Source organism: Phalacrocorax aristotelis, chromosome Z, assembly GCF_949628215.1.
Source record: "Phalacrocorax aristotelis chromosome Z, bGulAri2.1, whole genome shotgun sequence".
Classification (NCBI taxonomy): Eukaryota; Metazoa; Chordata; class Aves; order Suliformes; family Phalacrocoracidae; genus Phalacrocorax; species Phalacrocorax aristotelis.
This window is the reverse complement of record NC_134311.1, coordinates 26,219,004-26,246,678: the sequence shown is the minus strand read 5'-3', so window position 1 is coordinate 26,246,678 and position 27,675 is coordinate 26,219,004. Positions and strand designations below refer to the sequence as shown.

At 42.1% G+C, this 27,675-nt stretch overlaps 1 protein-coding gene across 3 annotated transcripts in view; it reads left to right on the top strand.

Annotated features, from left to right (window-relative positions):
- Positions 1 to 20,100, top strand: part of GNE (glucosamine (UDP-N-acetyl)-2-epimerase/N-acetylmannosamine kinase) — a 36,124-nt gene extending 16,024 nt beyond the window's left edge. For all 3 annotated transcript variants that reach the window (XM_075079194.1, XM_075079195.1, XM_075079196.1), the window contains exons 4-12: positions 224 to 376; positions 842 to 1,054; positions 1,739 to 1,826; positions 9,416 to 9,626; positions 13,155 to 13,284; positions 16,304 to 16,525; positions 17,474 to 17,656; positions 18,293 to 18,409; positions 19,136 to 20,100. In XM_075079194.1, coding sequence (XP_074935295.1) covers positions 224 to 376; positions 842 to 1,054; positions 1,739 to 1,826; positions 9,416 to 9,626; positions 13,155 to 13,284; positions 16,304 to 16,525; positions 17,474 to 17,656; positions 18,293 to 18,409; positions 19,136 to 19,371 — 1,553 coding nt within the window. In that variant the 3' untranslated portion in view covers positions 19,372 to 20,100. The remainder of the gene's footprint in view (positions 1 to 223; positions 377 to 841; positions 1,055 to 1,738; positions 1,827 to 9,415; positions 9,627 to 13,154; positions 13,285 to 16,303; positions 16,526 to 17,473; positions 17,657 to 18,292; positions 18,410 to 19,135) is intronic.
- Positions 20,101 to 27,675: the final 7,575 nt, after the last annotated feature.

Here is a 27,675-nt window from a genome sequence, read left to right as displayed (position 1 = left end):
TTTAGTTAATGGTCCCTAAAGTTACAAGACTTGCTTAGAGAGGCAAATAACAAGCTAGATCATCCTGGTACTCCCTTGAGTTTTACTGTAGCATTGAAATTTATGTGTTAGATATCCCATTCAGTGCCTTGACTGTTGAGGCTTTCACACTGGTAGTTTCAAAAGTATATCCTCTTATTATTCTATACCAATAAGAAAAACTTCTTGGGCTCCATTTGGACAGGTGAAGATGTCAAAACAAGAGATTATATAGTTGCTCTGCAACATCCTGTAACCACAGATATTAAACATTCCATAAAGATGTTTGAGCTGACACTAGATGCACTCATCTCCTTCAACAAGAGAACACTTGTTCTATTCCCTAATGTGGACGCAGGTGAGTAAAATACCTTCATGCAGAGGAACACATAACAGATTGTCTTTAAAGCATACATTGGTTCTTTTGGAGTGCTTTTATTCCAGACCCTCCAGCCAGATGGAAATAGCTGGATGGTTTCAGCATCAAGTGTGCATCTGCTACAGCTCCACGTGCATATTGCTGGAGGACATATCAGCTTTTCATTGTGGGGAAGAAGATGAAGGGAAACCATGTGACATATAGAAGCAATATTAGTGCCTCTTAAAGAAACTAAAAACTACAAAAATGCTTTTGCAGTTGATTTTGGGATCAAAATTAGGCTTAGATGCCCAGCTCTGCGACTTACACTGGGAGGATAAAAAGGGAACAAAAACAACTCAGAGCTGGCAACTGAATGAACAGCTATTACTTCCTTTGCATGTTTGGACTTTCAGTTTAACAATAGAACTTGAATAATTTATGCAACCTCTTGTTTTTCTGTAGGAAGCAAAGAGATGGTTCGGGTGATGAGGAAGAAGGGCATTGAACATCATCCCAATTTTCGTGCAGTGAAGCATGTCCCATTTGACCAGTTCATTCAGCTAGTTGCTCATGCTGGTTGTATGATTGGCAACAGCAGTTGTGGTGTCAGAGAGGTGGGAGCATTTGGTACACCTGTCATCAACCTGGGGACACGTCAGACAGGAAGAGAAACAGGTACATGTTTGTTTAACTACTTCAATTTCCTCAGGGTTCTGAGGTTTTTTTGTTCCACAGGATAAAGTCAAAGAATGCTTGACAAGAGGCCATCTTACAATATCAGCACAACATAATTTTTGATCCATTCTAAAGCTTTGCTGGCTATTCCTGTATCGTGTTAGTGCTGCTTGTGTGTTTTAAGATAATGAGGCTTTTATGTATAGACAAGTTAAAGTATATCTCCATTTGCAGTGGATTCCATTTAGCAGAATAGGCAGTTAATTGTTTTCCTTTATAGCTAGTTTGATGTTTGATATCTATTTTTTTTAAAGTGAAATTTTAATACGAACTCTTCACCACTTCAGGAAGTGGTATGTCACAGATACCCAGATACAACACAAATAGCCACTCGCCCCATGTTTTTATTTGTGCATTTTAAATTTAATAATAGAATTCTGTTGAAAGCTACTACATTCTATTCTCTAGTGTTTTGTAATGTATGACAGCATATCATAGGAGTCACCATTGATTTATTGGGAGCAAGGGGAAAGCATATATCTGAAGAGTGATGTCAATCTGGCTGGAGTCTTTCCTGCTCATTGGAAACAAAAATAATAATTTCTTCATTTCTAAAGCAGTTTTTAACCTCTAATGTAATTTGAGGAGCTCACCTGGCTTATTATGTTAACTTTTGTCATCTAGGTGAAAATGTTCTTCATGTTCGTGATGCTGATACACAGGATAAGATTCTGCATGCCCTACAGCTGCAGTTTGGTAAACAGTATCCATGGTAATAAGTACATTCATCTTGCTTCTTTCAAGGGGATGTTAAAGCAGTAGAGTAAAAAGCGTTTAGTCCTGAAGGGACTTCGTATTTGGTTGCATTGCTTTTAACGCACTAGTCCGAGGTTACGAATCATTTTTCATTTCACATGCTTCATTCAGAATCTAGTGCAATGTCCAATATGCACATTAGTATTTGTAGAGAAAAATGTTACTAGTAATGTTTTGATATAACTAGTAAATAGTAATTTGACATCCAACAGAAAGTCAAGGGACAAAATTCATGTTAGTTTAGACTAGCATGATTAAGAAAGAGAGCTTGTTCCATAAGAGCAGCATGGGGGAGAACATCCTATCTGCCTACCTGTTGCGGTTTAGCCGGCAACTGAGCCCCACACAGCCGCTCGCTCACTCCCCCACCGGCAGGATGGGGGAGAGAATCAGAAGGGTAAAGCTCGTGGGTTGGGATAAGAACAGTTTAATAGTTAAAACAAAAACAACAATAACAGCAACAATAATGCAATGGAAAGGAAAACGAGAGGGGCGTGAAACCAGGGCCGGGGGTAGGGGGAATGAACAGCCGAAACAAACCGCACATGACACAGCCGCTCACCACCTGACACCGCCAGTCCATGAGTTGCAACCACCACCCCTCCTCCGTGTGCCAACTGCCCCCATTAATGTACTGGTCATGGTGTCACAGGGTATGGAATGAACATCTCATTGACCAGTTGTCTTGGCTGTGGCCCCACCCCTCCCAGCCTCCCGCCCACCTGGCAGAGCACAGGAGGCTGGAAAGGTCCCTGACTACTATAGGCATCGCATGGAGGAGAATTAACTCTGTCTCAGCCAAAACCAGCACATTCTCCACCCCTTATTCCATACCATTTACACCGTGCCCAGGTCCCATACGACGCAATACAACCGTACCAACCACCACCCCTCCCCTTCCCATCCTTTAACATAATACACAGATATCATTCCCTTAGTCTATGGACCTTCCCTGTAAACTGTCAATAAAAATGTCCATTAAGTTCACCCAGTCCATGACTCTGGGCTCCATCTGCTGTATCAGTCTTTCAGGGTAGGCGAGATGGTGTGTGTGGTGTTGGGTTGCTGCATACCGAGTCAGTCATCGTTCCATCACTGCTGCACTTTACTTGTTTCATCAAAGTTCATCTTTCATGAACTGGGAGATTTGTAGTATGATATCATTGATATGGCATACAGCAACCACAGAAGAGATGACATACAATATTACATAGCAGTTCGCATTGTGCCATTCAGTTCATTGACTGTTTTTGCCCAAAATCAAATCCCCTTGAGGCACACATCGGATTTCTCCATCCTCCCGCATCACCCACCAAGTGCACCCAGGTCCTCGAGCAAAAGCAATCCCATGAATGGGTTTGCCTTTGCCTGAGGCAGGAAGAACCCAGACTGTTTTCCCCAGCATACTTTTTATGTGCACTACAGGGACTCAGTCTCCTTTCACAGCACGTAAGTGTTCTGACTCGGCAGGGCCAGCTCGATTGGCAGATCCCCTCGTGTTGACTAACCAGGTGGCTTTTGCTAAATGTGTATCCCAGTGTTTAAATATTGCACCCCCCCCTTGCTCTCAGTGTAGTTTTTTAATAGTCCATTGTATCTTTTGATTTTCTTAGAGGCTGGTGCGTGATAGGGGATGTGATACACCCACTCAATGCTGTGTCCTTTGGCCCAGGTGTCTATGAGGTTGTTTTGGAAGTGAGCCCTGTTGCCTACTCAATTCTCTCTGGGGTGCCATGTCGCCACAGGACTTATTTTTCCAAGCCCAGGATAGTGTTCTGGGTGGTGGCATGGGCCACCACGGGATACGTTTCCAGCCAGGTGGTGGTTGCTTCCACTATTGTAGGCACATGGCGCTTGCCTTGGTGGGTTTGTGGGAGTGTGATATAGCCAATTTGCCAGGCCTCCCCATATTTATATTTCAGCCATCGTCCCCCATACCACGGAGGCTTTACCCGCTTCGCTTGCTTGATTGCAGCGCATGTTTCACATTCATGGATAACCTGTGCAATAACGTCCATGGTCAAGTCCACCCCTCGATCACGAGCCCACCTGTATGTTGCATCTCTCCCTTGATGGCCTGAGGTGTCATGGGCCCACCGAGCTAGAAATAATTCATCCTTATGCTGCCAGTCCAGATCCACCTCAGCCACTTCACTCTTGGCAGCCTGATCCACCTGCTGGTTGTTTCGATGTTCTTCAGTGGCCCAGCTTCTGGGGACGTGAGCATCCACCTGACATACTTTCACAACCAGGTTCTCTACCCGGGCAGCAATATCTTGCCACAATGTGGCAGCCCAGATGGGTTTCCCTGTGCGCTGCCAGTTGCTTTGCTTCCATTGCTGCAGCCAGCCCCACAAGGCATTTGCCACCATCCAGGAGTCAGCACAGAGATAGAGCACTGGCCACTTTTCCTGTTCAGCGGTGTCTAAGGCCAGCTGGATGGCCTTTACCTCTGCAAACTGGCTCAATTCACCTTCTCCTTCAGCAGTTTCTGTGACTTGTTGTGTAGGACTCCATACAGCAGCCTTCCATCTCTGGTGCTTCCCCACAAGACGACCGGCCCCATCAGTGAGCAAGGTATACTGCTTTTCATCTTCTGGCAGTTCATTATACAGTGAAGCTTCTTCAGCACGTGTCACCTCCTCCTCTGGTGATAATCCAAAATCTTTGCCTTCTGGCCAGTCCATGATCACTTCCAAGATTCCTGGGCGACTGGGGTTTCCTACTCGAGCCAGCTGGGAGATCAGTGCAACCCATTTACTCCATGTAGCACCAGTTGCATGATGGGTAGAGGGGACGTTTCCTTTGAACATCCAGCCCAGCACCGGCAGTCGGGGTGCCAGGAGCAACCGTGCTTCAGTACCAACCACTTCTGAAGCAGCTCAAACCCCTTCATATGCTGCCAATATCTCTTTTTCAGTTGGAGTATAGCAGGCTTTGGACCCCCTGTATCCCTGACTCCAAAACCCCAGGGGCTGACCTCAGGTCTCCCCTGGCGCTTTCTGCCAGAGGCTCCAAGTAGGGCCATTCTCCCTGGCTGCGGTGTAGAGCATGTTTTTTACATCTTGTCCTGCCCAGACTGGCCCAAGGGCTACTGCATGAACTATCTCCTGTTTAATCTGTTCAAAGGCTTGTCACTGCTCAGGGCCCCATTCGAAATCATTCTTCTTCTGGGTCACTTGAGAGAGAGGGCTTATGGTCATACTGTAATTTGGAATATGCATTCTCCAAAAACCCACAACACCTATAAAAGCTTGTGTTTCCTTTGTGCTAGTTGGTGGAGACATGGCTGCTATTTTGTTGATCACATCCATTGGGATCTGACGACGTCTGTCTTGCCATTTTATTCCTAAGAACTGGATCCCTTGTGCGGATCCCTTCACCTTACTTTGCTTTGTGGCAGAACCAGCTTTCAGGATTTGGATTATTTTCTCTCCTTTCTCAAAAACTTCTTCTGCTGTGTTGTCCCACACGATGATGTCATCAATGTACTGAAGGTATTCTGGAGCTTCTTCTGAATCAGTCCATGGCAAGTGGCAGGGCTGTGCTTCCACCCCTGGGGCAGCTGATTCCAGGTGCACTGCACACCCCTCCAAGTGAAAGCAAACTGTGGCCTGCGCTCTGCTGCCAGAGGGATTGAGAAGAATGCATTAGCGATATCAGCTGTGGCATACCACTTGGCTGCCTTTGAATCCAGTTTGTATTGAGGTTCTAGCATGTCTGGCACGGCAGCACTCAACGGTGGAGTGACTTCATTCAGGCCACGATAGTCTTACTGTTAGCCTCCACTCTCCATTAGACTTCCGGACTGGCCATATGGGACTGTTGAGGGGTGAGTGGGTCTTACTGATGACTCCTTGGCTCCTCAGTTGGTGAATGAGCTCATGGATGGGAATCAGGGAGTCTTGGTGCGATATAGCTGCCGGTGCACTGTTGCGGTGGCAATCAGCACCTGTTGTTCTTTGACCCTCAGCAACCCCACAACAGAAGGGTCCTTCGAGAGGCCAGGCAAGGCAGACAGCTGTTTAATTTCCTCCATCTCCAAGGCAGCTACACCAAAAGCCCACTTGTACCCTTTTGGGTCCTTGAAATACCCTCTCCTGAGGTAGTCTATGCCAAGGATGCACGGAGCCTCGGGGCCAGTCACGATGGGGTGCTTTTGCCACTCATTGCCAGTTAGCCTCACTTCGGCCTCCAATACAGTTAGCTCTTGGGATCCCCCTGTCACTCCAGCAATGCTGATGGGTTCTGCCCCTATATAGTTTGATGGCATTAAGGTGCACTGTGCACCAGTGTCTGCTAAAGCTTTATACTCCTGTGGGTCGGACGTGCCAGGCCATCGGATCCACACAGTCCAGTAAGCCCGGTTGTCCCTTTCCTCCACCTGGTTGGAGGCAGGGCCCCTCTAGTCTTGATCATGGCAGTCACAACTCACCTCCTGTAAATGTGAGTCAAGAGTCTCTATTAAGCTTAGAAATAAAATCAGTGCTTCTACTCCTCTGTCTGGGGAGTTGCTCACTGGAAACTGGAGCAGCAGCTTTCCTGGAAGAGCCTCCCTGAGTGACTGTTCTTCCTTGCAGTTCATGTACTTGTGCCTGTAGGGTCGAGGTAGGCTTGCCATCCCACCTCATCGTGTCCTCTCCGTGGTCACACAGGTAGAACCATAGGGTGGCCTGTGGTGTGTATGTTCTCCTTTGAGCCAAAGGATGCTTATTCCTAACAGCTGAGACACTACTCTGTAGAGGCGGGGAGCAGGACATAGCTTCTTTGAGTTGCTGGACCTCTTTGAACAGTTTCACCACAGCAGATACAAGGGAGGAAGAGATACTTGCTTTGTAATCTCGGGGTCTATCAATCACCTCTGCCACTGTTCGTGCCTCGTCCCTCTCCAGGACACTACTGCCAATGAGTCTGCATACGAGGATGATGTGCTCCGTACAAACTTCTGCCACATGGGTCACATGCTCTCGGCTTCATCTGGATCTTTGGATGATCGTTGATCGTCCAGGTCACCATAAATCACCTCAAACATAGCTAATTCCCTTAGATACTGGATGCCTTTCTCAATGGTTGTCCATTTTCCTGAGTGATATGAAGGGGTACCTTTCCCTCACTCTGGACAGGAGTTGCTTTCAGAGGCTGAGGGCTTGTTTCCCTTTTCCAATTTCTTTGTCAATGCCCCCTTCCCTAGAAAGGGATCCCAGTTGTTTGGCTTCTTTTCCTTCTAATTCCAGGCTACTGGCCCTGTTATCCCAGCATTGGAGCAGCCAGGTGGCAATTTGTTCCCCTAGACAATGTCTGAAATCTTTTCACATATCTCACAACTCACTCAAGGACAGGGATCAGGTGGTCTCAGTTTCATTTATGACTTCTTCCTCCTCTTCTCATTATGGCCCTGCTTCTTCCTCATCCCTTTCTGAACAAGCTGACTTCCACTTCCAAGATTTCTTCTTGTGTATGGGGGCAACTGATACTGGCATGGGTTGATTCTCTGATTCAGCTGCAGTGCTTGTCCTGGGGGTGGAGTGGCCGCAGTGCCTGTCACTTTGTCTTTCAATCCAGAGACCTTCTCTTCCCCTTGGGAGCACTGAATACTGTTGAGCAGGGCTTGGTACGCGTAGGCCAGGCCCCAGCACGTTGCAGTTCTCTGTGTCTCTCTGGAGTTCCCAGCGTAGCAACATACTTTCTCCAAATATTCTACTAGTTTTTCAGGATTCTGCGCTTGTTCAGGGGTAAAGCTCCAAAACACTGGGGGTGCCCACTGCCTTAGGCATTTGCCCATGCTATCCCACATGCCCTGCCACTCGTAACTATCAAGCCTTGGGGCAGATCTCTGGGTGATATTCTTAAGTTGCTTTCTAACTTCAGTTAAAACCAAAACAACGTGCCCAAAAACTAACAATAAGTATATCTTAACTACCCAAGGATGTTCAAGATACAAAAAGGTTATTGCAATAAAGGTGGAGACATCATAGGAAAAAGTTGCAAAGATGCAATTCTGTATTTCCTCTATATAAAATCTCGCAGAGGAGGAGGTATCATTGCTAATTGCCTCAATTTGGTATCCAAAGTACAGTAACGGTTTCAGCAAAAACCCCAAATACCAGATAAAGCTGAAAACCAGTGTTTGTGTAACAAATCTCTTAGACAAAACATCACTAATCATGGCAGAACACAGCAGACTAAACAAAGCAACACCAATCTTTAACATGAACTGCAAAAACAAGAACATGGTGCTGTGACCAGCAGCTGTTATTGTCTCAAACCTTCTGAGCCTTGGTTTAGGCACCAAAAGAGACTGTTGTGGTTTAGCCCCAGCTGACGACTCAGCCCCACACAGCCGCTTACTCACTGCCCCACGGTGGGATGGGAGGGGAGAATCGGAAGGGTAGAAGTGAGAAAGCTCATGGGTTGAGATAAGAACAGATTAATAATTAAAATAACAACAACAACAATAATGCAATGAAAAGGAAAACAATGAGAAAGGCATGAAACCTGGAGTGGGGGGAAGGAGGAAATGAGCAACAGAAACAAACCGCACCTGATACAGCCACTCACCAGCCCAACGCCACCAATCCCCAAGGCACAACCACCCCTCTGTGCACCAACTGCCCCCGTTAATGGGCATGGCGTTAATGGTTGTGGCGTCATATGGTACGGAATGAACATCCCATTGGCCAGTCGGGGTCAGCTGCCTTGGCTGTGGCCCCGCCCCTCCCGGCCTCCTGCCCACGTGGCAGAGCGCGGGAAGATGGAAAGGTCCCTGGCTACTGTTTCTCAGCCAAAACCAGCACACTACCTCTGATTTGTGCCTCAAGGACACACTACTTTATAGCTGGATTGACTTTCAGGCATGATACGTAGCAAGTCCTGAGTGCAAGCTTTCAGGGGAGCTGCAGGATTATAGCAAGATGCTTTTTGTTATTCTTCTGCTGTCCAGTATTGGCCCTCAGTTGTTTAATGCGTAAGTTCTTACAAACTGCAAGAGATAATATTTGTCTAATTAAGGGCAAAAATCAAAAATGTGTTTCTTAAGAACCTCAGTAGAGTAACAGAACTGAATTCTGTAATATGAAATGTCTGACACCATGTATGATATTTCAAAACCAGACTTACATGTTGCAATCTTACATGAATGTACAATTTGTTATTATATAGTTGTCATCTGTGTGATAAGTACATCTTGTCTGGACATAAAGGACATACGCCAACTTTCCATAATTTTAGAGCTTTATTAGGTGGGTCCTTTCATTAAACTCTTAATTTTTGGGGGGCATCATTAGCTGTCCAGTTTTCTACATTCCATGTTTAGTATTCCAAAACAGAGCTAATGCCCGACTTGCATAATCCATTGTGTGATCTTCAGACTACTGACACTATCTACCATATCCGATGACAGAATCGAGTAGTGTGAGCTGCAGTATTGTCATAGTAGCCATATCATAATTTTGTAATGACAAGAGTTACAGCCTTCTGTCATACGAAGAACTTTATAGTTTGCAGTGTTGTTTCCAATTAAATTGATTTTTCTTTTTCATATTATAGCTCAAAAATATATGGAGATGGTAATGCTGTTCCAAGGATTTTGAAGTTCCTCAAATCTATTGACCTCAAAGAGCCATTGCAAAAGAAATTCTGTTTTCCTCCTGTCAAAGATAATATCTCTCAAGATATTGACCATATTCTAGAGACACAGAGTGCTCTGGCTGTGGATCTAGGTGGAACAAATCTCCGAGTAGCAATTGTCAGCATGAAGGTAAATAGTCTGTTGTGCTTTTGGATATTCTGCAAACTCCATTGGGCTTTCTGGTTTTGTTCCTACAGTGGGGATATGGGCTTATGATGCAGAAGAGCTCGAAAACAAAGGAGTCCTACTGGCTTTTGATGTTGAGGGGTAAAGTATATTTTCCCTCATTTTTTGCGCCTCTCATACAAACTTGATAAAATTTGCCTTCTGGTTTGCTCTTCTAAGGCTGCTGTTAACTAGCAAAGCCCATTTGCTTGTGCATAGTCCTGGCTGCTCCCTCTCTCTGGGAAGTCATACAGACCTCAAAGAGCAGGACAACTTTTATATGTGTTGGTTCCCTGTAGAAGGTGACTTGATTCACCCTGCAACTTTTTATATGTGCAGCAAAAAAGGGAAAGGCTCCAACAGCAGTCTTTTTACTTCCTCAGTGCTTTAGACAGGCATGTAATGGACACACAGAACCATTTTGAGCAAAAACCAGCATCTAGCAAAGCAATTTACAGAGGAAAAGTGGTGGGTTCATGGTGTATGGGTTCAGGATACAGAATTTTCCATCTCTTCTATCAAGAGAAGAACAGCCAGTAATGAAAAATCCTCAGTATCTTCCTGAATGGAAGTATAATCAGTAAGACAGTACCATGCCTCAGCTGGAACAGTGTTCACTGTAATGCATCACACCACAGAGATGGAGACCAATTGGAGAGAGAATCAGGAGAAAATCATTAATTATTACAGACATGGAAAACAGGGAACAGTTGAAGAAACTAGAATTGTTTCATCTAGAGAAGAAGAAACTGGGAAGAAAAGAAAAAAAAAAGCCTTCAGATATGAACAAGCCTCTTCCATGAAGAGAAAAATCAGATCTGCTTGTGCATGAACAAGTAGTAAAGTATCAATATAGCAGAAGGGACAATTATTTTAAACTTTTTCTTATTATGCAGCATAGCAGTCAATGCAAGAGAAGCTGGAAGAGATAGTCTGGAAAGGTATGGTGTCTCTGTTGCTGAAATAGTAGTTGTTGATCTTGCATTGGAAAAGGATAGTGTATTTAAGTTGTATGATGATCATCAAAAATTCCTAATAGGGTTTTTGGGTTTTTTTGTGTGTGTTTTGACTCTCTCCTTTGATGTATGAAAAGGGGTACTTGATGGTTTAATACTGTCATCAGAGTATGTAGAATTTGATACATATACAAGAATTCTTAGAGACTTTAAAGATTGAGTTTTGAGTCTGAATTGCCTCTCTTCCTGTAGAAGTAACCCATTTGAAATAGGCTTGAAGTTACTGCTTTGTAAAGGCTGTATGGAGAGATGTTCAAGCTTAGGGATACTGTGTGATTTAATGGTCTCCATGCTTAGAAGTTTCTCACCTCATTTCTCTGGTAATGGCACAGTAGGAGGCTTTCCCTTGCCTGTGTCATAGCACTAATCAGTATCCACTGCTTGTATAGCTCTACCACAGACAACATATTACAAATGTTTGACAGCTAACATAGGAAAATGAAAGTTCATTACTTGGTAGACAACAAAAACTTAAGTCTTAAAAAGCAGCAAGTGAGGCTACCAAAATGGCATCTGTATATCTGGTGCCAGATCACTTGCAAAGGCATCATATAGCAAAACAAGCTGATTATCCAGATCAATATAAAAACCCACAAAATTTCTACATAAACCTGAGCGCCTCAAGCTTATGGAATAAAAATTAGTTGGTGATGGTGTAAAAATATTTGAAATAATTCTTATGCATGCTGATAAATGATAGTTAGAACTGAAGCATTTTAACTCATTCAGATACCCATATTCCTGTTTGGGGTGGGGGGGTGGGGGGAGGAACCCGTAAAAGTTCTGAATTCTGCAGCACTTTAAAGATGTGAATAAAACTCATGTTGAGAAGTCTTTGACTTTTATTCTCAAAAGTATTGGACAATTACTCCTACTGTTACACTGCATACTTCCAGATAACTAGATCAAGTAGACATAGTTACCCAGAAAGAAAAGTAAGTTGCCTGCAGAAAGATGAAGGGCTATGTAAATTGACCTGATCCAGTCCAGAATTTTTGAATTCATTTAAAAGGAGATGTCTAGCAGATCATCAAGGTCTTCAAGAAAACTTTAATAAGTGTAATTTTTTTAGAAGTAAAATTGACACCGCGTTTTCTGCGGACACAGCCAGAAAAAAAAAGAATTTTAAAAAATCCTGTCCATTTGGCAGAGTGTAGCTTGAGGTAGCATTTATGAATGTTGAACTGTTAGCAAGTTGAAGTGAAAAGGATCAGATTTTCATAATAAAATCTACACAACAGATGTAAGCATTTAACAGGAAATGGCAGAGTTGAAGGTGTAGGTTTTTTATAAGGAAAATAACTGAATTTTCAGAAGCTCCTTTTAAAAGCTTTTGTGTCTTCTGGTAATGTTTGTTGCAGCCTTGTCTTCCAAAATAACTTCCTCTGATTCCCCTCCCCCTCCAAACCAAAAACGAAGAGGAAACTAAGCATCATAAAAATCCCCACACCCTGTTGCTGATGTGTTGCTGAGATGGTGGTCTCTAATAAACCATTGACATCTTGAAATTTTCTAAGCTATTTTGGCAACAATGACTTGCCATGTTGCATATAGACGGTCTTTGTTACTCCTTTTTGCTCAGTTTTATTAATACACTGCTGTTCACCTAGATCTATTGCAGAGTACTGGGGATATAATAGGGAGAATAGCATCACTAAGTGGCATATCTTCTGCAGTTTCTTGGCCTAATCCTGCAATATTAACATTTTAGTAAGGTTAGTTCCTTAGTACCTCCAGATTCAGGCATGCATAGTGAATTCTTTCATTACCACTGCATGACTTCTAGGGTTGAAAACAAGCCCTTCCTGCTGGACCCTTCCTCCCTCATACAACATACATCACAGTAGACAGCACTCCAGAAATATTTCAAGTGACTCAGAAGTACAATTGCTTAGAAGAAAAGTGCCTTCTGAAAGGGTAGTAAATTTTGCATTGAAATTTCTAGCATTTCTCCCTGACTGACTCCTTCTGTGGGTAAAATGGCAGTGTCTGTGACACCATGTAAAACTTCCATGTAGCCAAATTGGAAACTATACTTCAAGGACTATGGGTTTTCTGTCCTTTTTAGAAATTGCTATTCTCTTTCTTCTCTTTCTTTTTTTTTTTTTTTAACACTTTAGAGTATTGTGCTTAAGTGCATTGTTGTATCATGGTTTACTCCTAACAAATGTTTCAGTAGTTCATGTGATTTTTCCTTACACAATCCATGTGTTCCTTAAAATATGTATTTTATTTCAGACAGGAGGTTGATCAGAAGAGCAGAATGTAATGCCTAATCTTGCAAACTTGTCTCCGAGAGTTGTCAGGAATCTTGCACAGAACAGCCTGTAGGACCAAGATCTAAGGCATGCATCTGTATTTTTTTAAAAAGAGAGAAGTTATGACTCTACATTTTCAAGCTGACCTGTAGTTTAAGTTGAAATTTCCTCATGATGTACATTTCTATGGGGCATGTTTTGTTGTTTTTAATTTATAGGGGGAAATAGTTAAGAAGTATACCCAGCTCAACCCTAAAACTTATGAAGACAGACTAGAATTAATTCTGAAGATGTGTGTGGAGGCTGCATCAGAGGCAGTAAATGTGAACTGCAGAATTTTGGGTGTAGGTAAGTTAAATACTAACATTGTCTTTTCATCTAAGTTTTTCAACATGAAATGAAATCACTACTGATGAATTTAAAACATCTTTCTAAAACAGATCTTGTGTAGTTTGAGGTCTTATATTAACACAAAAACTTTTTAAAATGTCTGTGAAAATGAGAAGCTCCAGTCTGTTAGAGCCATGAAAACAATCTGCTAAGTTATATATAAACTATATTTGACGTGTGGTATATATATTTTGTGGATTTTGAAGCTCCCTGCAGTCTCAGAATTGTGAGTCATGCCTAGTGTGTATCAAAACAGCTCTTAAAACAAGTGCAGCTGAGTATTTTCCTCTGTTGTCTGCAAGCCTTTCTTTATGGCCAGGATCAACTGTGCAGCAGAATCCTCAGTTACATTTGGGTGACTAAGGCGGCTAAAACGTTAGATTAAATTAGCAGTTAACAGAGACAAAAGCAGCCTTTATGTTGATGTCCAGTTTACTTACACTGTATTAGAGTTCCAAGTTAAACTGTGTGTTTATACCAGACAGGGCTTCTTCAGTTTAATGATGACTGGGACCTTTGGTCTTAGATATTACAGTTATTTATGAAGATGTCAATTAATGCGTCCTGGATTTTTAAGGAGGACCTAAAATCCTCATTTTAGCTGAGAGATACTACAAAAGAAAAGTAGTTTCCTCCAGACCATAACTTACTTCAATCACACAGTAGGAAGAAAAGTTAATTCAAAATTCTTTTAAAAGTATTTTTCAAAACAACGCTAAGTACACAAATCCATAAGGACAAGTATGCCAGGTTATTTTATTATGTCCAAATGCTAAATCTTGAAAGACTCGTAGTTCCTGTAGAAAAGATAGCAAACTCTGGACTATTCGCTATTGCAAGTATCTAAGTACAGTTTACAGTCAGTTACGTTTATAAGGATAATGAAATCATAAACTGGTTTACAGAGGTTTATATATCAGGGAGAAAAATTTCCTTTTGTTTGTCATTTGACAAGAATTACTTTCTGATTTATTCATCATCTCCCTTCCTTCTGTGACTGATTGCTTACTGTTCAATTACTGAGTAATGAGGGGAAAAGTCATGCTACAGAATAAGAAATTTCTTACTTGCCTATTTTTGTTAGCTGCCCTTTGCCTCATTCAGACTCATAGTTTGAATGAGAACACTAACTGAAACTGGAAGCCCTCTTTAGAGAATGAGATATAATTCCTGTGGGAATAAAGAATGTATTAGATTCTAGTCATTTCGCTAAGACTAATAATCGTAAGATGGAGAGTTCCTATAACTTTGGAGAAATTTTTTGCAAGATTGAGCAGAAGGGCTGGACTTAATCATGGACTTTTTATCAGTAACACTGGAATTTTTCCAGCTATCATTGGTAAGGGTAAAAGTAATAACCATTGGGAATGAATAAGGAGAAAGAGCTACTAACAGAAAGCAATGAAAAAAAAAAGTTTTCCTCCTTTTAGCCCTATAAACTGCTGTCATACTCAAAACACTAGCTACATGAGTATAACATTGAGTGAAGAACTCCCACTAATACAAAACAGGTTTGTAGAGTGATTAAAAAGTAGGACTCTAGAAAAAAAAATGATAATTTTCAACATCTTTTTGTCTTGATGATCAAGTAAGTGTAGATTGCAACAGCTCTGCAGTTAGTTTCAATTTGGGGGGTTTTGCTGTTTTTTTTTTTCTGTCACTTAAAGCATTTACATTAAAAACAGCTTTATGAAAATGAGGGAAAAGTAGACTATCAAGCTCAAAGAACACTAGCAGCTGTTACTGAATTTTTTTTTTACTTTTACAGAACACAAATTTTAAACCAAAGGACAAATGTTGCACAGAGGTACTTGTTAGAACTATCTATTTACTGCTATTAGGCAGCATTTAAGTTATCTTTCTGGAGCTGAGAGTAGAGAAAAGAGGATGAACAGATAGCTTCTGCTAATTCCCATAGTCATTTACATCAATGACAGAATTACGGCATTTAGAAAAAGTAGACATATTTTACTAGCTATTGCTGAGTTATCAACTAAGTATTGAATAAGGTTTTGTTGTAATAAACATTTGGTTCTTAAAATCCTAGGGAGACCTTCACAGATGGACATTGGGAATGTTGTTTCTATTAGGTACTTGCTGACAGGCTCTCAGATGATGTGTTCTCTATAAAGTGAGATTTTTGGGGGTCTTACGGCGTTAATGTTCAATTCAGCTGCTTACCTTGTAGTTTTTGTGCAGCTTTCTATTACAGTGTTAACAATGGGACTCCTTTTTTTCTGAACATCTTTAGATAAGTGACATAATTATATAATCTCTGTACAAGAATAATAGATAAAATGTTCAAATTTTGTTGTCTAGAGCTAAATACCTCCATAATAGAGTGGCCTACTTTTCAGAGGTCCTGACAGAGTCCGTCAGCTTTGGAAGCCTTTCCAGCTAGAGAAAACTGGTTTGGCTAATAGTGCCTATTATTGGCCATTATTCTGTTCAGTAGACAAATCTCTGAACACACTCTTGATTTTTCTGGAAAACAGTGTATTTTTAAGTAGAAACTACTACTTAAAGTCCAGTGATTATTTTTAGTCATTCTAAATCTTGAGAGTTAAAGCAAATTTCAGGACACTTCTATTGTTCCAGGGTTTTAACAATTTATTTTGTACAGTTTGGTGTTGTACGTCTTTCATACATGACTAAAAAGAAACGCAAGTATTGTGATTTGCTGCAATCTTGCCTGAAGTAGAAACATTAACTCTGACTAACACTAACCATTACCCATCTACTTAACCTTAAGATACTAGGTGCGTTGTGATTAGATCAGTGGAATTCAATGGATTATCTTTACATGTCAGAAATTGCACTGCCAGTAATACTTAGAAATTTTTACTTTCATGCTCTGTTTCAAAGCCTAGTATTAGAAATAAAGACACTTGTCACTGCAAAGAGAAAAACAGATCTTTTACTTAAGTATTACACAGATTTAGTTTTGATTTTTCTCTCCTGTATTTCTGGGACTTAGGTATTTCCACAGGGGGACGGGTAAACCCCCGAGAAGGAATTGTGCTTCACTCTACAAAACTCATTCAGGAGTGGAGCTCTGTGGATCTCAGAACTCCAATATCTGATGCTTTGCACCTGCCAGTTTGGGTAGACAATGATGGAAACTGTGCTGCTCTAGCAGAGAGGAAATTTGGTCATGGAAAAGGAATAGAAAATTTTGTAACACTCATTACTGGTACAGGTGGGTATGTTCAATGAAACTCAGGAGTCAAAATACCAGCACCATCATTCAGAGGCTCAGCTGATCTTAAAGGCATAAACACCACCACTGTGCCTGCAAAACCCTAATACATTAGGTTCTTAAACCAAAAATCTTTTCGCTACTATATTTATTTGTTTCTTTTAAGGTACTTAAAAGGTACTCCAGCAAATGAGAAGTTCTGCTGATCCAGCTATGCAGGCAAACCATTTTTTCAAAATAAGGAAAGTCTGAGCAACTGTAGCTGGAATAATTTTGCTTTTTTTTTTCAGCTTTATAGCTTAATTGTCTTCCAGCTGCAGAAATACAAGTCAGATCAGGATACGTATCTAAAAGATAATCAGCTGAATATGAGAGATGATGCTTGTAATATTTCAAATACAAATGCAGGGTAACTTTTGCCCATTGTTAAGTATATGTAGTCCTTTAGAACGGTTGGTAATTATAACTCGCTGATGAATCCCACCCAGGGTTTGGGAAGGGCCAGCAGAGGATTGAGGATTGAAGCATCCTGGTTCTTTAGCAAACAGGTTTAGGTGTTGAAATACAGTATTAAAACATAGCCTCTGAAATGCAAAATTTTAAGGCCACTTGAAGGGTTAGTTTTGTGCATAAAGAGCACGACTCACAAGCTTCAAAGATCTGTCATAGTAGTTCAGTACCGTCCATAGACTTTTTAAGAAAGGAGAAGCATTTTATACCATTTTGATACATATATGAATAGGAGGGACTGATGAGCTTGCTTATTAGGTGTGTCAGAGAAGAGTTCTTCAATAACCAGTAATCTTTGGTTTCTAGTACAGAAGACCACTGATGCACATATTTTGTCTTATCTGTATTAGAATAAACAAATGTCAATGACCTGCAGAATTGGGGTCTTTAAAGACTGTTTTCGGTTTTTTAATCACAGAAATTTTCATGTCTTTGCAGGAATTGGAGGTGGAATCATTCATCAGCACGAGTTGATCCATGGCAGTTCTTTCTGTGCTGCTGAGCTTGGGCATATTGTTGTATCTTTAGATGGACCAGAGTGCTTGTGTGGGAGCCAAGGATGTATAGAAGCATATGCCTCTGGAATAGCATTACAGAGAGAAGCTAAGAAACTGCATGATGGTATCTACGTACTTTATTTTTGAAAACATGATTACTAAATTGCAGTATAGGAAGAAATTTGCAAAGATCATGTTTTTCTAGGAGGAGATGAGAATAGGTGTACAGGCAACCAGAGAGGATTCCTGTGTATGACCAACCCAGGAGCTGCCACAACCTGCGTAGTACAATACAATTGTTTTTCAGTGATGGCAATACCCAGGCAAGCCACATTTGGAACCACTGGTCTCAATATTACCAGAAGCATGTAGTAGAGTTCAGCCTCTCCTTTTTAAGCATGCTGTAAGGTAATCAGACAGGCATTCTGTGGGGTTTGGTTTCATGCTGAGTGCCTTTCAGCAATAGCTTCGCAGTTTTAGAATCCAAGTTTGAGAACATTTCTTAACTTTTGGGGCTGACAAGACTAGTAAATTACCATGCTGTAAATGTTTGAGTTTGATGCCCTACTGCTACAAGTAGTTCCCTGAATAATACGGGTATGACTGCTTTGGCTAAACACAGGGTGGGACAGATTTCTCAGATTCAGGCTTCAGTGTGCAAGTAAAACAGATGTAAAGATATTAACTGCCTGTTTGTCACCCTCCCTTTATTGACTTACCACATCACCATGCTTTTCTTGGCTTCTCTCATCCTCTTCAGAGGATCTGCTTTTAGTAGAAGGAATGTCAATGAAGAAGGAGGAGGTTGTTAGTGCTGCGCATCTCATTCAAGCAGCTAAACTTGGGAACACAAAAGCAGACAGCATTCTCAGAACAGGTGAGAACATAGCCCAAAGTGTGGAACCCTCCCATGATCAGATTTTGGGGGAAACAGTAGCAGTAATGCACTGTAACATTACAAACACAACTCTACACATTGAGGAGCTCTCTATATTAAATTACTAATGGTAATGAAATGTTAAATATAAATGTTGGAGGAAATGTGAGCAGAAGTGTGTACGAAAGGTTTCTGTTCCAATAAATGAGTAGATGAAAAGTTTCTGCAAAGATGAGTTTTAAAAAAGTGTGGTCTCAACATGCTCATACTGGAAGATTTGGGGACATTTCATTGTAGGAAAATGAATGGCTAGTCTGAGCAAGCAAAGGCAATTTACATATTACTTTATGTGGGAAATTTTACTGTTTTACTAGCTTTAAGCACAGTCCTCTTCCTCATACATAGCTCACAGCACTAATATGGTAGAATGATGCTTTCCTATTTACTGTTAGCTTACAAGAGTGGTAATGAATTGCTTTGTCTTTCACATCCATATCATTGGATAATGCATTATTGTGCAATAAGATTTCCTTTTTTCTTTCACTTTTGAAAGAAAAATTAATAGCAAACTCATATGGTCTGATAACATAAACTCAAAACTGCCTGCTAATTGGAATAGAACACTTCCCTGGCAGTGTCATTTGCTGCTGACAGATGTATCTCAACAACTGATGCTTGGACTGCTTTGAGTATTCTGCTTAATTTCTTTTTATTTTATCTTTTCAGCTGGGACAGCATTAGGCCTTGGAGTTGTGAACATTCTGCACACCATGAACCCCTCTCTTGTGATCCTTTCTGGAGTTCTAGCTAGCCACTATGTTAATGTTGTCAAAGATGTGATAAATAGACAGGCTCTGTCCTCTGTTAAAACTGTGGATGTGGTGGTCTCAAATCTAGCAGACCCTGCTCTTCTTGGAGCTGCTAGCCTTGTACTGGATTATACTACACGTAGAATATACTAGGTACCTGGAATAATTTTAGAAATGGACTATTGAAATTCCTAATGGGTGGAGATAATACTCTGCCCAAAATTTTTCTTTGATGAGAGCTGCTACTCTATCAGAGTAGTGTTCTGAAATGTTAGTAACTATTTTAGCATCTCCTAATTGAGGTATTATCTTTTTGTATTTTTCCTAAATTTCATGTGACTTCTTAGGAACTCATGTGCAATTCTGTTGTTTTTAATCACCTCTGTTGGTAAGCCTATATGTAGTTTTAAGTACAGCTGAATTATTTATGAGCATATCTTGGTGTATGCTGGGGAGTATGTGTATGGTGTGTCAAATTAGAGCTAACATCTCAGGATCCATATCTCATTTCCCACCTATGTGAAAGCAGAAGTCTACGTGACCAGCTTTTTAGTTTCCAGGCTTCCACCCACAAAGTAAATATGATGTAATTGCTAGTTGCGGGTAGCAATTTTAATGGATAGAAATCAAGAAAGTTGCCTCTACAAAAAGTCAAAAAGGCTGCATCTAGAAGCCGTGGTCCATGAAGGACTTGGTGGAGGCAGTTATTTATTGCATCATCTTTAGAGGGCAGAGTCCCATTTTAGAAGCTTTGCATATGAAGGAAGAAGATAATGGTCTCATAAGCTTACAGCCTGCAGAGCAGTCCAAACAAACTGACAACTGTAGCAGTGAGCGTCTTTGTCTTCTGGCCATGGCCAACAATAAATTATTTGAATTTTATTGTTTCGTGTTTTCTCAAGGAACTTCGTCTACTATGTCTGCCAAATTAGCAGAGAGGGGACTGTTTATTAATTGGTAGCCAATTAGCTGAAGTTCAGCTACGTGGCGCATCCGAGCGTAAAGACTACCTTTCAAGAAATCTCTTCCACTGGGGAATGACATAGTGCATCTCCTCAGCAGTTCTGGTAGCTGCAGGTACACTGTTCTTTTCCTGCATTTGCCATCAGCTTGCAGGATGGAAAGTCAAATCTGAGCCTTATCCTCACCTTCAAGGCATTCAGAAGCCTGGGAGCAAAGTATGTCAAATACCAATGAAGACTTGCCTCGGTAAACCATGGTTTATGTTTCTTTAACTAGTCGTTCGTGATCTGTAACTCTGTCTTTATCCAGCTGCTTTTTGACATGCTTTCAAGATGATAACTATTTGACACAAGGAGAAACTGAAAAACAGACCCACCTAACTGATCAACTATCCCAGAAAGAAGGTACCTGTGGAGAAACAGTCAGAAGACCATCCTCTGTCCTGCATTTAGTGGCCTATTTTGACATCTAACTCAGCCACCACTGATGATAGTCTCAGAAGCCCAGTAATGGACTAGTACAGGGGAATAAAAGGGGCTATTGGCACATTTAAACTTCTTCACCAAAATGAAACAACCTTCTGCAACTACTGCCCTGGGCGGTACAGTAATCTTGGACTGAATAGCTGTTACTGTAGTGAACCACTCTACTGGCTAATTCTGGGATATAATCTACATAAGTTGCCTTCACTTTATCCTCTCTTCCACAAGGAATGCTTACTGAGAACTCACATCTTCATAAGCAGCCGTTAGAAACACCGCCAGATCTCTTTCTTGGTATCTCCAGGAATAATTGCACAAGCCTCTATACCATAGTCTTTCTCAGAATTGGTAAATACTGACTCTTAACCATTTTGGAAGTTCTGGCAGGCTTTGTATCACCAGGGGTCCTTCATTCCTTTTCCTGTGTGTCTTGGTTTACTTGGTGAGTCCCAGTAACTGCAATACCAGAGCAGTAGCTCCATGAGCAGGTCAAAGGAGCAATCAGCTTTGCTCTCAGTGAGTAGCTCAGGTCAGGGGTAACAGTATTGAGGTTCTAACAGAGAGGAAGCCCCGTTACTTGATTTTCCCATCCTCTAGCTCACAAGGAATGCCTGTCTAAAAGTGGGACCAGGCTTTTGCTTTCCAGGCCTCCTGAAGCTAGGATATTTTTGGTATCTCAGACTCTAGACGTGTTTTTTCTTAGCAGCTGAAAGGAAGGTACAGGCATAGACTAAATAACTTGTTAAAGGTGTTTCAAGTAAAATGTTTTGTCTAGTCCTCCTGTTAAGAAAATGGTTCTTCAAATGCTTTTGAAAATGTTTTTTCTGTCAACTGGACAATAACATGCAAGAGATACAGAAGTCTTTGCATTTTTCCCTAAGAAGTTTGTGGGTTTATAAAATCAAAAAGAATAAAAAGACCATATTTAATATCATAATAGTGATTTTATTTGTTTGTTTCTCCTTCCTGGCCTGTTCAGAAACCTCCCTTGCACTTCAGGCACGTTATTGTGTGCCAGAGGTTTTATGGACACCAGCTCCCAATTGTATCCAGTCACAGGGAGAGTGAATATAGTACGTTCACAGAACATCTGCAGTACTGTGCAGTAACTTGATGCTGGTCCTATGTCCTCCAGAGCAGCCCATACCATGAAGGTCATGGGCTCCAGCAAGGGCAAACCCGCCTTTATATCCATTACTGGGAGGGAAGAAGGGGAGCAAAAGCACAAGACAACAGCTGAACTCTCTTTCCCCAGCTATTATAGGCATTTCAGAGTCTAAATAAGCAGTGCCTTCTCGTTACCTGCACTGGCAGCATCTGCTAATACTACGTGTTGTAGGAAGAGGTTCGGTTTTGCAGTACCTGGTAAGTGCATACAGTATCTTAACTGCTGCAGCCTTAGCAAGAACGCCACTGTCCAGCCCTCTAAGCAGAATTGCATATGCCACTAAAGAGCTTGGGCAGGAGGAGACCCCTCATGGACATGCATATTTATAATCAGCATTGCGTGAGCAAGTACCTGCAGTACTTAAACAGCAGAGTGCTGAAAGGTTGGAAAATGACTTAAAACTGAAGCGGAGTTCTTAGTGCTGTAGCTTATAATTCATGTAACCAATGTAAGACCTCTGTCAGTCCCTCTACTGCATTGCTCCTCATCCTTCCATCTGGTGGAAGAAAGTCTGCTTTTTCGATGACAGCTCTGCATAAGCATAGAAAACCAACCAGCCAGGACTTGGGACCATAGAGGCTAGTTGAGCTTTGCTAGCTATCTTTTTACAGAACGTTGCTGATGCTTTGCAAGCCACATAGCTGATCAGTACAGCAACAAGGTTTGGAATTTCTTTTTGGTCTCCTGAGTAGCAGGTTTAGTTTTTCAGTATTTTGAGTCTTCAATCTGCTATCCAGACACTCAAAATTAAAAAATGCCACAGCCTTCTGGTGATCTTGAAGCACTGTCCTTCCTCCATTTAAGTGTATCGAAGGTCAAGTTTGTATCACAGAAGCACGTCACAGGTGCAGACAGTTTATACTCTGATGCAATGTGCATCAGTGAAATCTGATTGCAGTGTCCCTTCCAAACACTGCAGGGAGTTTAAAGGCATTAGTAAGGGTAAAACACCTGGACTATACACCCCTTGGACCACTCCAGATAATGGTGTTGAGGAAAAATAGTTTGTCAAAGGCACATTAGAAACAGTGCTTTGGCAGCTGAAGTGTACGTGCTAAAGCCACGCATTTTGCTATGGTGCCCAAACCAGCCACTGCTTGTACGTGGCAGCTTGGTATAAAATCAGACAACAAAAACTGCTTTTTCAGATTGAGCAAGTGAGAGGACAAGTAATACAGCCCATTCTTTCTGGTGCTGTCAAAACTGAGGGAAGCTTTTGGGTTCACAACCCTTTTGACCTCACACAGCTGTCAGTTGTATCCTTAACAAATCACAAATTACAGCAGGCTGTTACTGCTAGCTGAAGAAAGCTTTGCATGCTTGAAATCACACATTTTTTTCCAGTAGTCCAAAAAGAGGTAACACATCTGCACACCACCTTCACCACCACTTTAACTGTATCTGCAGGTGTTCTGAAGACTTAGTCTTCCAGCTTTTTTTGCAAGAAGCACATTATACAGAAATTTTAAGTGTAAATGAAGTGCCAAATTTGTGCTTAATTAAACAGAAAGTGTATGAAGACTGTACTGAAGGTAACATTTTTAAGTAATATCCTGATTTTTTTCCAGAGGTTCTTTTTTTATTATTTTTAATTTCACAGGCCTGTGATAAGTATCGATACTGCACTTTTTAAAAAGCTAGTAAGATTTGACCTTATCCATACCTCATGCCTTGAGCCAGGTAAAATTTCTGCACGTGGTAACCAGCTGTGACCAGCAAACAGCCACATGAAGCAAAAGACTAAGTGTTAATTGTCAGTGAAAGTTGAATTATTGATACAAGATCTAATGAAACACTCCCCTCTTGAACAGTGTTGAGCAGACATTCCTTTCTTGGACTACAACACACCAACACTTAAATGGACCATCCCCTATGAAGTCAGACTACAAAGGCCTTGGTGGTCAGTAACCTTTTAACATTTGAGGATCCTGTAGATCTGGTGCAGCCCCAGGGACGCTACCACCCAGCACCACAGGGTGCTGCTGCAGCACCACTGTTCTGCAGAGGAACAAGCTTCCCATGACAGGTGCCACTGCAAGAAACCTCTTTTGGCAAAAACAACAAACACCCTCCTTGTCCATTCTAAAATACAAGCCAGTAAACTATACATTTCCCTCTTTACCAGCTGCTCAGAAAAAAACATCAGCAAGAAACAGGCAAGCCATAGTATGTTGGTTAATGACTACTTGAAACTGTTACCCATGTTCCTGAGGCTAAGATGATGAAGGTGCAGCACTGTTGTTTACAGGCTACCTGCTTTATAATGAACCTATGACCTTCTCTCCATCCTACTTCTCTACAAATGCTCATCATCATTTCTGGCTGGGTGCTGTCTGCCACCTGATCACAAGGTAAACAAAGCAAGTTCTATACCAGGATGTATTCAGCAGGAGTCTGTGCTTCTCTCTCAGTGCTGCACGAGATCTTTGTGCACATGCATATGGGGTTGTGCTCAAAGGATGGGAAGTGTCCAGGATTTTTTCCAGATTCCACTGTGTCAAGGACTAGAAACTTGTCTCAACATTGCTGGCAGGCAAGTTTAACTACCAAAGCCTGATCACTACGGCAGCTGAGCAGAACAGTTTAACCACCAAGGCCAACCCAGCAGGAATGTGCACCCCATTCTCTCAGACTACTCGTCCTCCGCACATACGCCCGGGCCCAAGGCCGACTGGCAACATATGAGGGGGGCTCGGACCATCTAGAACTTTCAGGCACCCTCTAGCTATAGTACTAGGCATTTGCCCCACTGCCAAGGGGGAGGCAGGGGCATGCAGAACAGTTACTGACTATGCAAGAGAGCAACCTTATAAAAGGGGAAACCAGCAGAGACGACGGGGGTCGTGTTCTAGAACATCTCCCCCTCCACCAGCTTCAAAGATGCATCAGACGCCCGGACTCCCCGCCCGGACTGGACGGACTGCCGCAGGTCCGTGGTGATAGCTACCGCAACAGTCCTGCTCTCTCCCTCCCTCTCGTTCCCTTTTTCACCTTTTTTTTCCCTCTTTCTTTGCTTTTCTCTCCTGTATCTATTTCTGGCCAAATAAAGTGACTTGGCACTTGACTCCATTTTGAGTCTTAATTCTGCTTTCGAGAACGTAAAAGGAACCTAGTCACAACAACACATTGGAGTTAATCAGAAGTTAAGCCCAGCCGCCCCCAACCTCCCAGAATTATCTGAGGTTGGTTGGAAAGCAAGGGGGTTTAACCTCTGCCAAACTGTTCAACCCAACAGTGGATCGTGACACATGGACTGACTCAGTTTTCTACATCAGCTATTTGCTATGGAGGTAAGCAGAAACAGTGGGAAGTTAAGGCCAGTAAACAAAGGAATGAGTATCCTTAACTAGGCCAGATGTAGCACAGAATTGTCACATGAAGCCACAAAAAGTGACAGATGCTGACCTCTGAAGGAAAAAAGTCAGTGTTAAGAAGCACGCACAAGGGCCCAGACTTGCCTAAATAAAGCTGAGTGTTCTTTTCCTCAGTGTCACATGGTTTAAGTATCTAAAACAATTCTCAGACACAGAAAGTCTAAGTAGAGCACTGGTGATGCCACACCACTAGGGAGGCCACTACTCAGCACTGGTGAGGCCACATCTGGAGTGCTTTGTCCAGTTCTGGGCTCCCCAGTACAAGAGACATGGACTGGAAAGAGTCCAACAAAGGGCCACAAAGATGATTTAAGCAATTAAAGCATCTGTCCTTGGGGAAAGGCTGAGAGAGCTGGGACCGTTCAGCCTGCAGTAAAGGCGGCTCAGGGGGCATCTCAATGTGTACAAATACCTGGACGGCAGGTACAAAGAAGATGGAGGGAGGCTTTTTTCAGTGGTGCCGTTACAGGACAAGAGGCAATGGGCACAGACGGAAACACAGGAGGTTCCCTCTGTGAACCTCAGGAAACACGTTTTCCACTGTGAAGGTGACTGAGCACAAGTTGCCCAGAGAGGTGTTGCAGTCTCCCTCCTTGCAGATCTTCAAAAGCCACCTGGACATGGTCCTGGGCAACTGGCTTTAGGTGGTGCTGCTTGAGCAGGGGTGTTGGACCAGACGACCTCCAGAGGTCCTTCCTGTGATTCCACAACAGCACTGATACAGGAGGTAGGAGGGAGACGACGAGGTAGCATACTTGAATAAAAAATTAAATTAAATCTCAGCACAAGAGCTAGATGAGGTAACAAAAACCCAGAGCGCTGCTTGTTAAGTGTTCCAGCTAGATGGTGTGCACAAAAAAAACCAGAGATTGTTAGCCCCTGCAAACCCAGCTTATAAAACACTGCTTTGACTTCTAGCACATTGCTTTGGCCTTGAATTGAAAGCCTTTGCCCACTGTCTTGGACTGCAGCTCAAACCCCATGCCCTTAGCACAGATATGAGGTAGGACAATGTGGTGATTAATCAGTTCCAAAACTCTGTGCAGGAGCCCCTCTAATCTGCTGATCTTTCAAATTCCAGTAAATTCAAATTAACATTTTTAAACATTGTATCTTTAATGCAGTGGAATTTTCTTTATTAAGTTACCAATTCATCTTAGAAGCCTTTGTTTGTAGGGCTTTGGGGTGAGTGGAAGAAAGGAAGTTTTCAGTCAAGGTGAATGCATAACTGGTCAAGGCTAGCACTGAGTATCAGTATTCTATGGACTTGCTCTGTGCTTCAGTCCTATTAAACTCACCTGCGTCATCCCTGTGCAGTTCAGAAAATATTTTCCTGCTTTAATCTTCCACAGAATTAAGCTTCCAGACCTGTAGACTATCATTTTCATCAGCACTCATCAGCAGGTTGTGAGTACACTTGCAAACATGAGAATAGCTCCAGCCACTATACACAACAGAAAAGTACAGCTTAACTGTTGAAGCCCAACTGGCAACTACTTATTCAATATCTTATAAACCAAAGGGACACAGCTGCTAGTATGACAGTTGCTGTGCAGCAACTCCTTGAACCTTAGTAAATTTCAACCTCTACCTGCAGCCTCCTTCAAACTGTCTGGACTAACCTCACCTGAACACAAAAGGTATTAAAGGAGTTCTGCTACACACTAGATCAGCTACTGTATCTTCGATAAAAATGGTGAAATAATGTAGGAGACTGAACAGACTATTCTTACAAGATAGACAGCTAATGTAAGTCTTACCAAAGCAAGGCTAGAATACAGCCCCTGTGAATACTGGCTGAGATTAGAGAGCCAAGGAAGCAGCAAAACAGAGATTTTCTGTATCAGTTTGTTACAAATTCAACCACCTTGGCAGACAGAGCTCCAACCCAGTAGATGAGCAGCAGTAAGAGCAAGTCTACCTTTCCCTTGCTCTCCAAACCTCCAGCCCACCACCCTGATGCAAGAAAGTGTCTGCAAGAGTCAGTAAGGACAAGGACACAGTTCAAAACACACCCAAACAGCCTCTTTACAACAGGACTTTGTGTACGAAGCCAGCATTAAACACATGGCAGAACAGTATATGCAGCAGAATGTCAAAGGCTTTAACTGCTCAGTGCCCTGTACTGTATTTCTAGCCTAAGATCTGCAGCTGGAGTGACAGCAGAAAACTACACAGAACTGCTTACCTGCAGAAGGCAGCGTCCTCAGTCCCGCTTGAAGTGAGCTAAGCTCCTTAACAAGCCTGCTACTCCAGTTTCCTAGAGCTTCTATCTTGTGTGATAAATTGGATAGGGAAGCAGTTTTTAAACTAAAGCTCTCAAGAGCTTTAAGAAAGCTTATGGAGACCAGCAAAACAGCCTCTCAGAGACCAGGAGCATCGCTGGCTGGTCAGTCACCAGCAAGGTGAAATCAACTAGCAATTAAGAGAAATTTTTGCTCACACTCAATTCAAACAGCCCCTGTCGAAA